The following is a 15115-nucleotide window of genomic DNA, read 5'->3' as shown; positions in this document are numbered from 1 at the left end:
TATAATTTTTATCTATTTTTTACTTTTAAAATTATTATTTATATATAATTAACATATAAATTAACCATTAGAATTTATTTTATTTTATTTTATTTTAAAAATAATTTCTCATTAATTATTAAAATTTAATATTTTAAAAGAATATAATTAAAAAATTAATAAAATATTATCTTTATTAATTTATATAAAATAAAAAATTATAAAATAAAGAGAGCATTATATTTTTTTAAAAAATAACTATTTAATTTAAGAGTGAAATTTATTAATTTAAAAAATTCATTAATTATCTCTAAATTATTAAAAAATCTATTAATTAATTATTTATTAATTTTAAATGTTAAAATATTTTATTATTTAATTTTTATAATATAAATAAAATTAATTAATTTTTTAATTTTATAAAAATTAAACTAATTAATTTCTTTGATGGATATTATTTAAATTTTTTTTAATATTTAATTATTAAAATTAATAAATAATATATAAAAGGTTTTAATGTGTTTTTTAAAATTAAAGAAATAATTATTATTCTTTCTTATTTTTTTTTAATTCAATTAATAAGATGATTGAATACGTACACTCTAATCGTTGTAAAAAAAAAAATCTCATTTTGTAATTGTTATAAAATAAATAAACAATCAAGAATACACATGCACGTCACTGATTGACTGCATTATTCTAGCGTGTACGCCACGTCCCCTTTTCTCTTCTTTTTATGACCGGTGTGCAATTCACAGAGATTACTTCTAATGCTTTTGCATTTTCATTCTTTATTTCCCTCTCAATTTCTCTGAAACAAAAGCCACCAATATTTCCATTCCTCTCTCTCTCTCTTCTTCACTTTCTTTCTTTTTATCTCTACACTGAATCTTCTGTTGCCCCTTTCTTTTTCTCCTTTGAGGAATTCAAGGCAATAAGTTTCGACTTGCCAAAAAGACTCTTCTATCATCATCATCCTGTTTAGCTCCCAAAGTTTCTCCTCTTACCCATTTTGAATTCTTTGCCATTTCCAATCTTCATAAACCTTGAAAGCCACATACCGCGGTTTAGAGAGAAAATCCTTATTGTATCTTCATGAACCTCACACACAAGTTTCCCATTGCAATTCCAAAATTATTGCGAAGCTTTCATATTTACATTAGACCTCAACCTTCTCAGTAAAATTTTAATTATTTGCTAATACTCAAACAGCCATAGGGTCTTCAACTGCTGAATATATGGAGGCAAAAAGCAGAGAGCATGGCAAGATCAGAAAGCGAGGAAATTCCTCCTCCTCCTCCTCCTCGCTAGCCCAAAAGTACAGATTCAAGCGAACAATTCTAGTTGGAAAGAGAGGTGGGTCTACTACTTCTGTTCCAACGTGGAAAACAAGCACCAAGTCTCCAACTTTATCAGTTCCAAATGCAGAATCCACCAAGTGTCCTCTCTCTCAAAGTGGGGACAACGCTAAGGACGCGTCAGTTTCTGCAAGAAAATTGGCTGCCACTTTATGGGGGATCAATAACATTCCTTCTCAGAGAGTTAGAAAGGATTTAGAAGCGAAAGGAGATAATAAAGAGCTGAGAAGCAGAGAAAAAGTTGAAAAGTTCCCAAATTTGTTGGATCCATCTTACACTCAGATTTCTGAGGTTTCGTTTCTGTTTTCTTATATACAATTGGATGTGATCTTGTGTTATTAGTCTAACATATTAAAATCATTGTTTCTGAATTATGCAGAAGATGGATCGATCTAGAGTACATGGTCATAGAAGAAGGGCATCAGTTTCTAGAAAGAAAGTTGAGGTGACTGATTATAATGTGGGAGGCTTGGACTCTCTTAGTAATGTAAGTTTGATGGAGGTATTGTTCTTTGTGAGAATTTACTCAAATATTGTTTATGATAAGGCCCATATACAATGCATCATAAAATGATTATAATAAAATATTACATTTCTCTTTGTGTTGGGTCGTTTTCAAATAATGTTTCATGTTTCAAAATTTTCTAGCATGATTTTAGGATAGAAAGAGGAACATGTCTGTAGTGCATATTTTGATTTATGTTTCTGATAATGGCTCCACCAAAGTTTGTTAAATTTGAGCCAAGTCTAACTCAGCAAAAAATTAGAGAATGTCTAAAGCTCTTCTAAGGCACGTTACCTTATCCCAAACACTCTTAGGTGCTCTATACATGTTAAATTTGAGCAAGTTCTAACTCATCCAAAAAATCAAGGGAGGAGTGTCTAAGGCACTTAGGCACGTTATCCCCTATCCATTTGGATGTGGGATTCAACAAATATAGCTTTCAAATACACTATTATTTCGTCTGATATTTCTTTTTAGAGAACGACTGGTAATCTGAGTTCTTGGAAAATGTTAAACCCTTTTGAATTCCCATGATTGCATTTCATATGACTTTTTACAATTTACACAATCCTGACCTCATAATTCCACTAAAATGCAGACTGAAACTCATACCAAAAGCAAGAGACACAAGGAATGTGTAACTGGAATTAGAGCCCGATTGAAGGATATTAGTAATGGCTTGGTTGCATCTAAAGAGCTTCTAAAAGTTCTGAATCGTATTTGGGGTCTTGATGAGCAGCATTCTTCAGGAATGTCCGTAGTGTCAGCAGCTCGTGTTGAGCTTGATCGAGCCTGGTTACAGGTTGATCAATTGATTAAAGAACAGCGCCCTAACCGCAATGAGATTGAGATCATTGTGATGCATTTTGAAGAAGAAAAAGCAGCTTGGAAAAGCAAAGAACGAGATAAGATTCACAATGCCATAGCTTGTGTTGCAGAAGAGCTTGAAGTAGAGAAGAAATTAAGAAGACAGACGGAGAGGTTGAATATGAAGCTTGGAAAAGAATTAGCAGATACAAAGGCATCTCTGTCCCAGGCCTTGGAAGAGCTTGAGAGTGAGAAGAGGGCAAAGGAGATATTGGAGCAAGTGTGCGATGAGTTAGCCAGAGGCGTTGGAGAAGACAAAGCTGAGGTTGAAGAATTGAAAATAGAATCTGCTAAAGTCAGGGAGGAGATGGAAAAAGAAAGGGAAATGCTTCAGCTAGTTGATGTGCTGCGTGAAGAAAGAGTCCAGATGAAACTCTCCGAGGCTAAATATCATTTTCAAGAGAAAAATGAAGCAGTTGAGAGGCTAAAAGATGAGCTTGAGTCCTACCTCAAAGAAAAAGTACCAGGTAAAGAAAGTTGTCATGGCTTTCCAAATTATGAAGGAATTAAAGAGTTTCAGGCTTATTTGAAAGAAATACAAAATGGATCATCACCAAGGGCTGAGAAAGAACGAAACGAAGGGGTAATAGAAAATGGGGAAGTTCCTGATGGAGATGATTCAGCTGATAGTGATCTTCACTCCATTGAATTAAACATGGACAACAACAGCAAAAGCTACAACTGGAGTTATGCTTGTGATAGTGATGCTTTAGATAATCTGAACCGAGTCTCATTAGATATAAATTTTAAGGGGAGAAAGTCTTTCTGTGAAAATATTCAATGGGGAAGCATCTGTTTACAAAGAAGAAATTCTAATAGCACAGATGGTCCTAATAGGGATTTCATTAGTAAAAATAAGGAAAAATCAGATGTGTCTGACAGGGAAAGGCTATCTGAACTTGATTCCCATTCTCAAATGCAGGAGAATGAAGATGAAATCATGCAACATAGATCGGTGAAGAGCCTTAGAGACACCATTTTACCTGGTTCAAGAAGGCAACCTATACAGATCTTTTCTAGTCCAACAAGGCAGTGGGGGACTTTGCAAGATTCTAAGAGTGCAGTTTCAGATAGTTCACCAGTTCTGCAAGGAGATGCTTTGAAGCCCAGGGTAGTGGGAAAAAGAGGAGACCGCAGGACCTTGACAAGTTCAAGACATTGAAAGTACTCTACCTATTTTATTTGCAGAAAAGTTGTACCTGCATATCTTTAGAAATGTTAGAAGTTAACTATCACCCAGTAGCTAATTCATTTGTAAATGGAATCGCATAGAGCTGTATGGATCTTAGTAGCCAATAGAAGCACTTTATTCATGCTGTATGTGTTCGAATTTTGTTGGTATGGACTTGTTTTGGGTTCACTTACAAAATATTATTGTTACAACGTTGTTTTTATTACATTTTTTTTTCTTGTGAGCTGCAACAGCAAAAGAAAGGGGCCGTTAATCAAGTACTGCTGTATTCCATTTAAATTTTAAGCCACCTCCATAAGACGATGCATTAGGCACCTAGTACTGACAGGAGACACCAACACTTTCACAAATATTATAGATGTGTTATTGTTAGAGTCTTTAGAAATGGATTGAGTTTGAAATTTTCTTTTTGTGATCTATAGTTGCAATAGAACGCTCTTCAGAGAGAACTTGAAAATCTCTTGATGTTGAAGCACTCAAAAACTCATGCCATTTTTCTCATATTTCTTTTATTGAATTATTGTACTTAAATACAAGAGAAAGACATAATTATCTCCTACAAACAAAGAACCATTAAACAACATAAAAGATCACTCTCCCACCACTGAGAAAATGTAAAAACTAACTTGCACTATTTATATCATGGATTAACTACTAACTACGTGACTTTTGAAAATAGGATAACTAATTTGCAAAAAATTAACTTGCATTATTTGCTAACATTACTCTCTCCTCTACTATGTGCTTGTACTCAAGTGCAAACTCAGAAAATTTTTTGGAAACTATTCAGCCAGTAATTGGTCCATTGCAATATCACCTATGTCGTCATCTGCTAAATTCAGCCAGAATAATTTTTTATACTGATGTCCTCGAACAAAGGGTTTATCACGGTTAAAACAAAGTCTTTTTCATCGTCGTTCCTCCATCTCATTGCAGTTCAAGCGCTTAATGATTTAGGTACCTTTTACTTCTATTGTTTGTTGAGATAAATGATTGGTTAAAGAACTTGCATTACATATGGACCAATTTTTCTGTTCATAGTCTTAACATGCTTGTGCCGATAACCAGGTTTGTTGGTTGGTAAAGTTCCACATCCACATCAATGTATTCTTATAACCCGCTAAGATAAAATTGTTTTTTTTTTTTAATCTCGGGTGAGGCTTTCAGCTCGAGAGACAATAACCTCAAATTGTGTTTGGGAGTCGGCAACCGTTTTAATTTTGCTAGCTCCCACACAATTTGTTGTTGTAAAATGAATTTAGATTTCAAAAAATTTTATGATAGTTGAATATTTTATTTATGAGATTTTTTTTTATTGTTGTAGGTTTGATATTTAAATATAATATTAAATTTAATATTTATGATTTTATTATATTATTTTAAAATTTTTATAACAGTTTAAAATGACTATTTTTTTTCACTATAAATAGCATGCATCTTCACAAAGAAAATCACTTACATTTTCTATTTTATTCCTTTCCTTTCTGCTAGATTATAAATTAGAGGTAAATTCTTATCATTTTGATCCTAAAAATTAGAATTCCAGAAAAACATGTTGTATCTTGAGAGTTTGCAAAATAAATCCTTAAAACAGTGTCTAACACAATTTAGATTTTATTATTTTATTATATTTTTTCAATAATTTTAAGAATTTAGTCTTATTCTTTAATGATGGAGAGAATCTTATTCTTTAATGGTGGGTGAAAGTTTTATCCTTCCTTCAATTATGAAAGAGAATTTTATATTTTAATGGCGAGAGAAAATAATTAAAGATCTATTCTAAAATCTCGATTATTAAAAATTATTACTGTTAAAAGCTGGAGTAGACAATAAAGTCATATGAGTTTATTATTATTAATATTTTTATTATTTTTTAAAATTTTTTTAGCCTACTGAATTTGATATGCCTCCATCAAATACTAAATTTATAAACTCAATTTAAAATGAGTTTCAAAAAAAAAATAAAAAAATAAAAAATGGATGATAATGGGATCCATAGAATTATATTTGTTTAAAAAATTAAAAATGATAATCAATATTTTCTTTTAATTTCAAATTATAACAGATTTTTTATAGCATCCGAGAATTAATTTGTAGAATAAATGATTTATTTTTTTAATTATAAATGATTAGGATGACTTTTTTTTTGTTGTTAAGTTGGACATTAAAAAAATTATTTATTTGTTAGGTAATTTAACTTTTTTAAAAATAGAGTTGGACAAAATATTCAGATAAGTTAGATTCAAGGGCAACTACAAACTCAGAAATCAAAGATAAAAATAAAAACTTAACTCTACCTCCCTTACTTCCTCTAAAAATATGTAAATATGGATAGTTGCACCTATTTTTTTATTTGGAATTTTAGTGATCTTTTATTTTTGAAAAGTTTAGAATAATAAATTATTATAAAATGCTATTACTTTTATACATGCTTGCATTTATTTTATTCATAGTAGTATTAAGAGTAATGCAATAGAAAAATACAAAATAATAAATTCATAGACTTCTACGAATTATGAAATTTTTATAAAATTAACCTAAATATTTAAAAGTGTGAGGTATTTTGCTAAAAATTATGTTTATATTTCGTGTGGTATAAGAATTGTCTTATTTCTAATCAAGAAAATAAAATTCTTAAATTTTTATATGGTTTGAAATAAGTACCTAAATGATGATATGAGATATTTCACTAAGATTTAGCTAGTATATATGTTTATAAAATTTATACATAATGAACTTGTGATTATTTGTTCATATGTGAATGATATGCTTATATTTGATACAAATTATAATATAGCATGTGAAATTAAATGTTCTCTTATTCATAAATTTATTATAAAATGTATAAAAGAAGCAAATGTGAGTTGGGTATTAAAATTAGAATGATAATATAATTATATCACAAGAGCAAAAAAATTTAGATATCTCAATGTCAAACTAGTGAATACCCCATATAATGCTAATTTTCAAAGAAGAATAGAGATTATATTATTGCTCAATTTAGATATGCACAAATTAGTAGAAGATTGTTGCATTTATTGAATTTTTTTAGATTTGATATAGTTTATGCTATGTAGACTAAGCAAATTTACATATAATCTAATCATTGTCATTGGACTAGTTTTGAACGGTACTATAAGTTATGATATTCTATATAGTGGATGTCCCACTGTAGTAGAAGAATACAGTAATATTAATTGAAATTTAGATTCAAATGAAATAAATCCACTAGCGATTATGTATTTAATTGGTGGTGCAATTACTTGAAAATCAATTATTATTGTCAAAACCACTATAGATCAGTGTTTGTTACTCTGGAATTAGATGATAATGAGACTTGAGTGGTTAAGAAATTTCTTAATAAATACTATGTTGAAAATAAAATCAATATCATTTATATATTATGATTGTCAAATGATAATAGTTATTGCAAAGAATAAAATTTTCAATAATAAAAATAGACATATTTATCTAAGATATGATATGGTTGAGCAGCTGCTGAGAAATGAAATTATATCCATTAATTATGTGAAGTCATTGAATTTGATAAATTCTTTGACTATTTTTAAGAAAGAAGTTAATAAATGAAACATCATGGAATGAGACTTGAACCAATATGAAATTAACAGTGATAGCAACCCAATCTTTCTAATCGGAGATTCCATGAAAAATGTTTATATGGGTAATAATAAGTTATTTATTAGTTAGTTCTGCTAACACTATTTAATGTTGTCCTTTCCTATAGTGTTTATATGGGTAATAACAAATTATTTGTTTGTTAGTTCTGCTAGCACTATTTAATGTTGTCTCTTCTAATGGTGTGAGAAGTGACAGACATTATTAATGAGAGGATGGGATAAAGTTTTTAATCATATTCATATCCTTTATGGATGGTGTATAAATTACAGTATACACTTGATGATATCACCTATATAAGTGTGGAGTGGAGCAACTTCTATGAGACTGTGGCATAATCTTTAGAGCACTACTAACAGGCTTATAAGTGTGGAGTTGAGCCGCTTCTATGAGATTGTGATATAATCTAGAGTACTACTAATAGGCGTGCGCATGGCCTATTAGCACAAAACAATATTGACAACAAGATTTATAGAGTGTTATAAGATTGATGTGATATTAGCATACAAAAAAGAGTTTTTGATTAATAAAAATAAAAATTTCACCAATTACTCTATATGTTAAGTCTTATTAATTTAAATCTGGTTCATAGTCCAAAAGATACTAATTCGAAACATACACTAAATTTTTAAATTCAGCAATAAAATTTTTTTTGAAATATGTGGGGATTGTTGTAAAATGAATTTAGATTTCAAAAGCTTTTGTGGTCGTTGAAAATTTTATTTGTGAGATTTTTTTGTTATTATAGGTTTTATATTTAAATACAATATTAAATTTGAGCGTTATGATTTTATTATATTATCTCAAGATTTTTGTAACGAACATACCAATTTTCTACTTTATTACTTCTCTTTCTGTTGGGTTATAAATTAGAAATAATTTTTTGTTGTTTTGATCTGAAAATTAAAATTTCAGAAAAACTTGTTTTGTCCTGGAGATTGCAAAATAAATATTTAAGGACAGTGTACGACACGACTCAGATTTTATTATTTTATTTTATTTTTTCAATATTTGTTATTACAGATCAATGACTCAAAACGGAGATTGCATTAGTTTTTGAACTCTTCTAAAGTCGAAAAATTCTGCATTAATGGTAAGAACTACAATTGAGTTGTACATTCCAAATAAAAATAAGTTAGACTGACATTTTCTTCTACAAAGGCTTATTGGTGTTGAAAGAAGTGTTCACACCTACTCAGTCATCTTAATAAATCTTTTTGACCATTGAAACGAGAGAAATCTAATTTGGTAAATTTTGAAACAATCGTACTATTACCTGAATTATCTGAACCTATTGATTCTACTACTCATTTGCCTTTGGATGAGCGAGAGTGGTGCTTTCCCAATCACAGGTACTCGGTTAGAGTTGTTAATGTCACGGGTAAGAGATTCCAACTTAACATTTAGTTCTTCTCGGCGAGCCTTGTTGGCAGCTTGCTGCTATTCCAAAAATAAGGTAAGAATTCGATCAAATTGTTATTGGATTGAGTTACCCATAACCCCTAACTCTGATACCAAAATGATAGAGTCCTTAGAAATGATCGGATTAGAATTTTTTGGGAACGAAATTTTCTTTTTGTGACGTATGGTTGCAACTCTTTAGAAAGAACCTAAAAATCTCTTGAATTGAAGTACTAAAAATCTCTATAATTTTTTTTATTAAATTGTTGCACTTAAATATAAAAGTAAATATAAGAGGGAGACATAATCATCTCCTAAAAACAAGAAATCATTAAATAACATAAAAAATTACTCTCCTACCACTAAGAAAAAAAAAATAACTTGCAAGCGTTAACCACTAAAAACATAACTTAACCATTGAGAACATAGCTAAACCACTAGTTACATGACTCTTAAAAATAGAATAACTAATTTTGCATTTTTTGCTAACATTAATTTTTCCTATTCATAAAGCCTGTGCGACTATGGAATTCATATTTGAATCCCGCATCAAAGAATGTGGACCAGAAGAATTGAATCTATACCAAATAGAAAGGATGTCTGGACTGGAGAACATAACTTTATATGTCAGTGAACATAAATATTGCTAAAAAATATTATGCTTTTTATAAAAACAGGGAATAAAAAGTAAATTTGCCAAAAAGAGGCGAGACGAAAAAAAATTATCAAACAGGGGGCGAAATGCCAGCGGCAGAGGCTAAAATTTGTCAATTTTTTTCCCTCAATTCTGTTTGGCAAAATTTCTTTTCAGTCCCCTACTTTTTATAAAAAGCCTAAGAATTTTTTTATCTTCACCTGAAAACCTTAAAATACATTGACATGTCTATAGTAACAGCAATAAGATGACGTCCAAGAGTTTATGCCTTTTGGTTCAATAAGAGCGTCTATAAGGGAGTATGCAGCTAGGCTAATATATGAGCATAGTTATTGAAGTCCATTATTATGTTAGAGATGATGTTTAAAAACTCCTAATATTCATTCGACAAATTTTTAGTAGTCTTCGATGAAGCTACAATAAAGTTAATATACATATCGTTAGAAAGCATCCAAGAACATGTTTGGTGAAGTTTGTCTGCATTCTAGATAGCCAAATACTACCGTTCAAGTTTCACTTTTAATTTTTGTTTGAACCGAAAAATATTACTTCCTAGCTAATAATTTCAAATGTTTGGTTCGGTTCAATTGCAAGTTGTAAGCAGGGCCACAACTTGGCCATATGAAGCTTCAGGGTTTGGTGGGTTTTTCACGGTTTCTCTCTTTTGCCATGTATTGTTTGTTTAGGCAAGCACATGGTTGGCTCCAACTGACGTGAATTATTCTCACTTGTGGTTGAAATTTAACCGTTCTACATAGAAAGGTTCCAATGACACGGAACAACTAGCCTTGGATTTTATGGCAGACTTGGACCGGTGCTAACTTTTATATTTTAATTATTATTTTGGATATTTTGGGTATTTTTATAATTTTGCATATTAGAGTTTTATTTCTATTGTAAATAGCCTCCCTTGGCTATTAGGATTTTAGACTCCTATTAGGATTAGGATTATTTTTGCATATTAGGATTTTATTTCTATTGTAAATAGCCTCCCTTGGCTATTAGGATTTTAGACTCCTATTAGGATTAGAATTATTTTATTTCTATTGTAAATAGCCTCCCTTGGCTATTAGGATTTTAGACTCCTATTAGGATTAGAATTATTTTATTTCTATTATAAATAGCCTCCCTTGGCTATTAGAAACTTTTTTTTCACTTTCCAATTTTTAAGAAATTTCAATAAGACTTTTCGTCTTTTAGCCTATCTTTTCTCTTATTTCGTCTTAACCAAACGATATTGGTTGAAACTCCTGACGGAGTCTAAATAGTCCTGTATCAGATTGGTATCAGAGCGAAGTTCGACCATGGCAGATAACCAAGAGGCGCGACTTGCTGCGATTGAGGCATCCTTGGCAGAATTGAGGGAGATGATCGGACAGCTGACCCTGCAACCAACCCGCCGCCGCCGCACATCCCCATGTGGCCGCCAATCCTGAAGTCACCTATGTGGTGAAGAAATCTTATGTTCAACAAAACAGGAGGATGAAACGCAAAGGATGAAGATTTTTCAAGCAAAGTGTCGAATAGGAGAGGCAATTTGCAGGCTAATTATAGATAGCTGCAGTTGTGAGAATCTGATAGCTAAGCAATTGGTGGAGAAATTGCAGTTGCCTACACAGCCGCATCCTTCGCCATACAAAGTCGGATGGATTAAGGAAGGTCCGACAATTGAGGGCAACAGAATCTGCAGCGTGCCTATCTCGATCGGTAAATCTTATACTGAACTTGTTAATTGTGATGTTGTGGATATGGATTGTTGTGGAATTTTGCTAGGCCGCCCTTGGCAGTTCGATGTTGATGCTTTGTATAAAGGGAAGGAGAACTCATACATGTTCACGTGGAATCAAAAGAAGATTACTATCTTGCCTTCCGGTTCTGCGAAACATTCTAAAGTGAAAGAGAAGAATGTTGTTGCTATTTCTACGGGAGTGCAGAAGCTATCAGGCGCAGTTGAGAAATCTGGGGGCACACAGACTTTATTGGTGAAAGAAAAAAGTACAATGGAGGATGCACCATCTTTACCACCGCCCGTCAAAGAGTTGTTGAAGGAGTTTCCTAAGATAGTGGAGGAATCATCAAAGCTTCCACCCCTGCGGGATATCCAACATCAGATTGATCTCATTCCTGGATCAAAATTACAGAATCTGCCTCATTACAAGATGAGTCCAAAGGAGAGTGAAATCCTCCAAGAACAGGTGGAAGAATTACTGAAGAAGGGGCATATTCGGGAGAGCATTAGCCCCTGCGGAGTACCTGCCCTATTAGTTCCAAAGAAAGATGGGACTTGGAGAATGTGCGTGGATAGCAGGGCCATCAACAAAATTACAGTTCAATATCGATTTCCTATCCCACGATTGGATGACATGCTAGATTAGCTATCCGGGGCTAAAGTCTTTTCTAAAATCGACCTCAAAAGTGGCTATCACCAAGTTCGGATCAAGGAGGGAGATGAATGGAAGACTGCCTTCAAGACTAAGGAAGGCTTGTATGAGTGGCTGGTTATGCCCTTTGCTTTAACAAATGCACCTAGCACTTCTATGCGACTCATGAACCAGGTTTTGTATCCTTTCTTACGCAAATTTGTGGTTGTTTATTTTGATGACATTTTGATATTTAGTCGCAGTGAGGAAGAACATCTTTAGCATCTCCGTCAAGTCATGACGGCCCTACAAGAAAGTGAGTTGATTATTAATCTTAAGAAGTGCATCTATATGACGGAGCGCGTTCTGTTCCTGAGATTCGTTGTTAGTGCAGAAGGGATACATGTTGATGAGACGAAGGTAGAAGAAATACGAAATTGGCCCATCCCCAAAACTATTTCTGAAGTTTGCAGCTTTCATGGCCTTGCCACTTTCTACCGACGGTTTATCAGAAATTTCAGCAGCATTGTTGCCCCTATCACAGATTGCTTGAAGAAAGAGAGAGTGCAGAAATTTGCATGGACTGAAGCTGCCAACAAGAGCTTTGAAGAGATTAAAGATAAGCTTACTTCTGCCCCTATTCTTACTCTACCTGATTTTGATAAACTGTTTGAGATTGAATGTGATGCTTGTGGAGTTGGGATTGGAGGAGTATTGTCACAGTCTAAAAGGCCTATTGCCTTCTTTAGTGAAAAACTGAATGAAACTAGAAAGAAGTGGTCTACTTATGAGCAGGAACTATATGCAGTATTCCGAGCTTTTAAAACTTGGGAGCAGTATTTGATGGGACGAGAATTTATTATTCACACAGATCATCAATCTCTGATCCATTTTAAAACTAAAAAACATGTGAATAAGATGCATGCCCGATGGGCAGCTTACTTTGGAGCCTTTCATTATGTCATCAAACATAAGGCTGGCCATAGTAATAAGGTGGCAGATGCTTTGAGTAGGAGGGCTGCTCTGTTGATTACAGTTAATCAGGAGGTTGTAGGTTTTGAATTCCTAAAGGATTTATATGCTACAGATGATGATTTTGCTGATATATGGGCCAGAGTCCAGACTCACCAGCCTACTGATGGGTTCTTGATACATGATGACTTTCTTTTTAAGGAGAACAGGTTATGCATCCCTCGATCTTCCTTGCGGGAGAAGTTGATTCGCGAGATCCATGGAGGAGGTTTGAGTGGTCATTTGGGGCGTGACAAGACTATTGCTGGGTTGGAGGAGCGTTTTTACTGGCCTCAATTAAAAAAGGATACAGGTCGAATGGTTCAGAAGTGCCCAGTGTGTCAAACTCAGAAGGGACATTCGCAGAATACATGCTTATACACTCCACTGCCTATTCCAGCCCATCCTTGGGAGGACTTGTCTATGGATTTTGTTCTTGGTCTTCCACGTACTCAACGTGGATCTGATTCCATTTTTGTTGTTGTTGACAGGTTCTCTAAAATGGCGCATTTCATTCCCTGCAAGAAAACTAATGATGCTTCCCACGTAGCAAAACTGTTTTTCCAGGAGATTGTTCGCTTACATGGTGTCTCCAAAACCATTACTTCTGACAGAGATGTGAAGTTTCTAGCTCACTTCTGGGTGACTTTATGGAAACGCTTCGGGACTGAACTTCGATACAGCAGTGCTGCTCACCTCCAAACTAATGGACAAACTGAAGTGGTAAACCGCACACTTGGCAGTCTTCTACGCTGCATCTGCAGTAACAAGAAAACTGCTTGGGATCTTGCTCTTGCCCAAGCAGAATTTGCGTACAACAGTGCGATTCACAGCTCCACAAAGATGTCACCATTTGCTGTTGTGTACAGGAAAGTCCCAGCGCATACAGTTGAACTTATCGCACTTCCCATAGGTTATCACAACAGTCTTGCAGCAAGCAACCTGGCAAAGCAGCACGTGGATATTTTCAAGCAAGTACAACAATGCCTTACGGAAGCCAATGACAAATATAAAGTTATAGCTGATAAATATAGGCGTTTCAAGTCCTTCAATGTCGGTGACCAAGTTATGGTGTATTTACGCAAGGAGCGTGGTGGAGGACAGAAAAAGCTTGACGCCAAGAGGATTGGTCCATTCCGGATCATTTAGAAGATCAATGACAATGCCTATGTCCTTGACCTCCCACATGAAATGAAAATTTCCAAGACGTTTAATGTGGCATATCTATTTCAGTACTACCCTGCTGATGACAACTCGAGGACGAGTTCTTTACAAGTGGAAGGGAATGACACGGAACAACTAGTCTTGGATTTTATGGCAGACTTGGACCGGGGCTAACTTTTATATTTTAATTATTATTTTGGATATTTTAGATATTTTTATAATTTTGCATATTAGAGTTTTATTTCTATTGTAAATAGGCTATTTATAATAGAAATAAAATAATTCTAATCCTAATAGGAGTCTAAAATCCTAATAGCCAAGGGAGGCTATTTACAATAGAAATAAAATAATTCTAATCCTAATAGGAGTCTAAAATCCTAATAGCCAAGGGAGGCTATTTACAATAGAAATAAAATCCTAATATGCAAAAATAATTCTAATCCTAATAGGAGTCTAAAATCCTAATAGCCAAGGGAGGCTATTTACAATAGAAATAAAATAATTCTAATCCTAATAGGAGTCTAAAATCCTAATAGCCAAGGGAGGCTATTTACAATAGAAATAAAATCCTAATATGCAAAAATAATCCTAATCCTAATAGGAGTCTAAAATCCTAATAGCCAAGGGAGGCTATTTACAATAGAAATAAAAATCTAATATGCAAAATTATAAAAATACCCAAAATATCCAAAATAATAATTAAAATATAAAAGTTAGCCCCAGTCCAAGTCTGCCATAAAATCCAAGACTAGTTGTTCCGTGTCATCCAAATTCTCAATGTAAATACTAACCCCCCCGGGTTCATGAGGGTGGATTCCATGTATAGCAAACACAATATCTATCCCATTGCCATCCTTTTCCAAGTATCCTCACTTAAATCATTCAATTTTTTAACTGTATTAGTGAAGCCACTCAAAATTTTGATGCTACTGTGACCACTAAGAAATGGCCTAGTAAAATTTAATATAGATCTCAGGAATGCCGTTC

The 15115-nt window shown here is 33.0% G+C and overlaps 1 protein-coding gene across 4 annotated transcripts; it reads left to right on the top strand.

Annotated features, from left to right (window-relative positions):
- Nucleotides 1-728: 728 nt before the first annotated feature.
- Nucleotides 729-4108, top strand: LOC110612966 (uncharacterized protein At5g41620). Of its 4 annotated transcripts, none has more exons than XM_043955570.1 (3): nucleotides 729-1577; nucleotides 1717-1839; nucleotides 2441-4108. In XM_043955570.1, the coding sequence occupies exons 1-3, from the start codon at nucleotides 1218-1220 to the stop codon at nucleotides 3869-3871; spliced, it is 1914 nt and encodes a 637-aa protein (XP_043811505.1). In that variant the 5' UTR covers nucleotides 729-1217; the 3' UTR covers nucleotides 3872-4108. The 4 variants fall into 4 exon arrangements, with proteins under 4 accessions (XP_043811505.1, XP_021609535.1, XP_043811506.1 ...); XM_021753843.2 differs by having other exon boundaries at nucleotides 729-1628; XM_043955571.1 differs by having other exon boundaries at nucleotides 730-1577; nucleotides 1717-1824.
- Nucleotides 4109-15115: the final 11007 nt, after the last annotated feature.

The sequence above is a fragment of the Manihot esculenta genome, chromosome 4 (genome assembly GCF_001659605.2).
Source record: "Manihot esculenta cultivar AM560-2 chromosome 4, M.esculenta_v8, whole genome shotgun sequence".
Taxonomy (NCBI): domain Eukaryota; kingdom Viridiplantae; phylum Streptophyta; class Magnoliopsida; order Malpighiales; family Euphorbiaceae; genus Manihot; species Manihot esculenta.
This window is presented reverse-complemented; position numbering and strand designations above follow the sequence as displayed.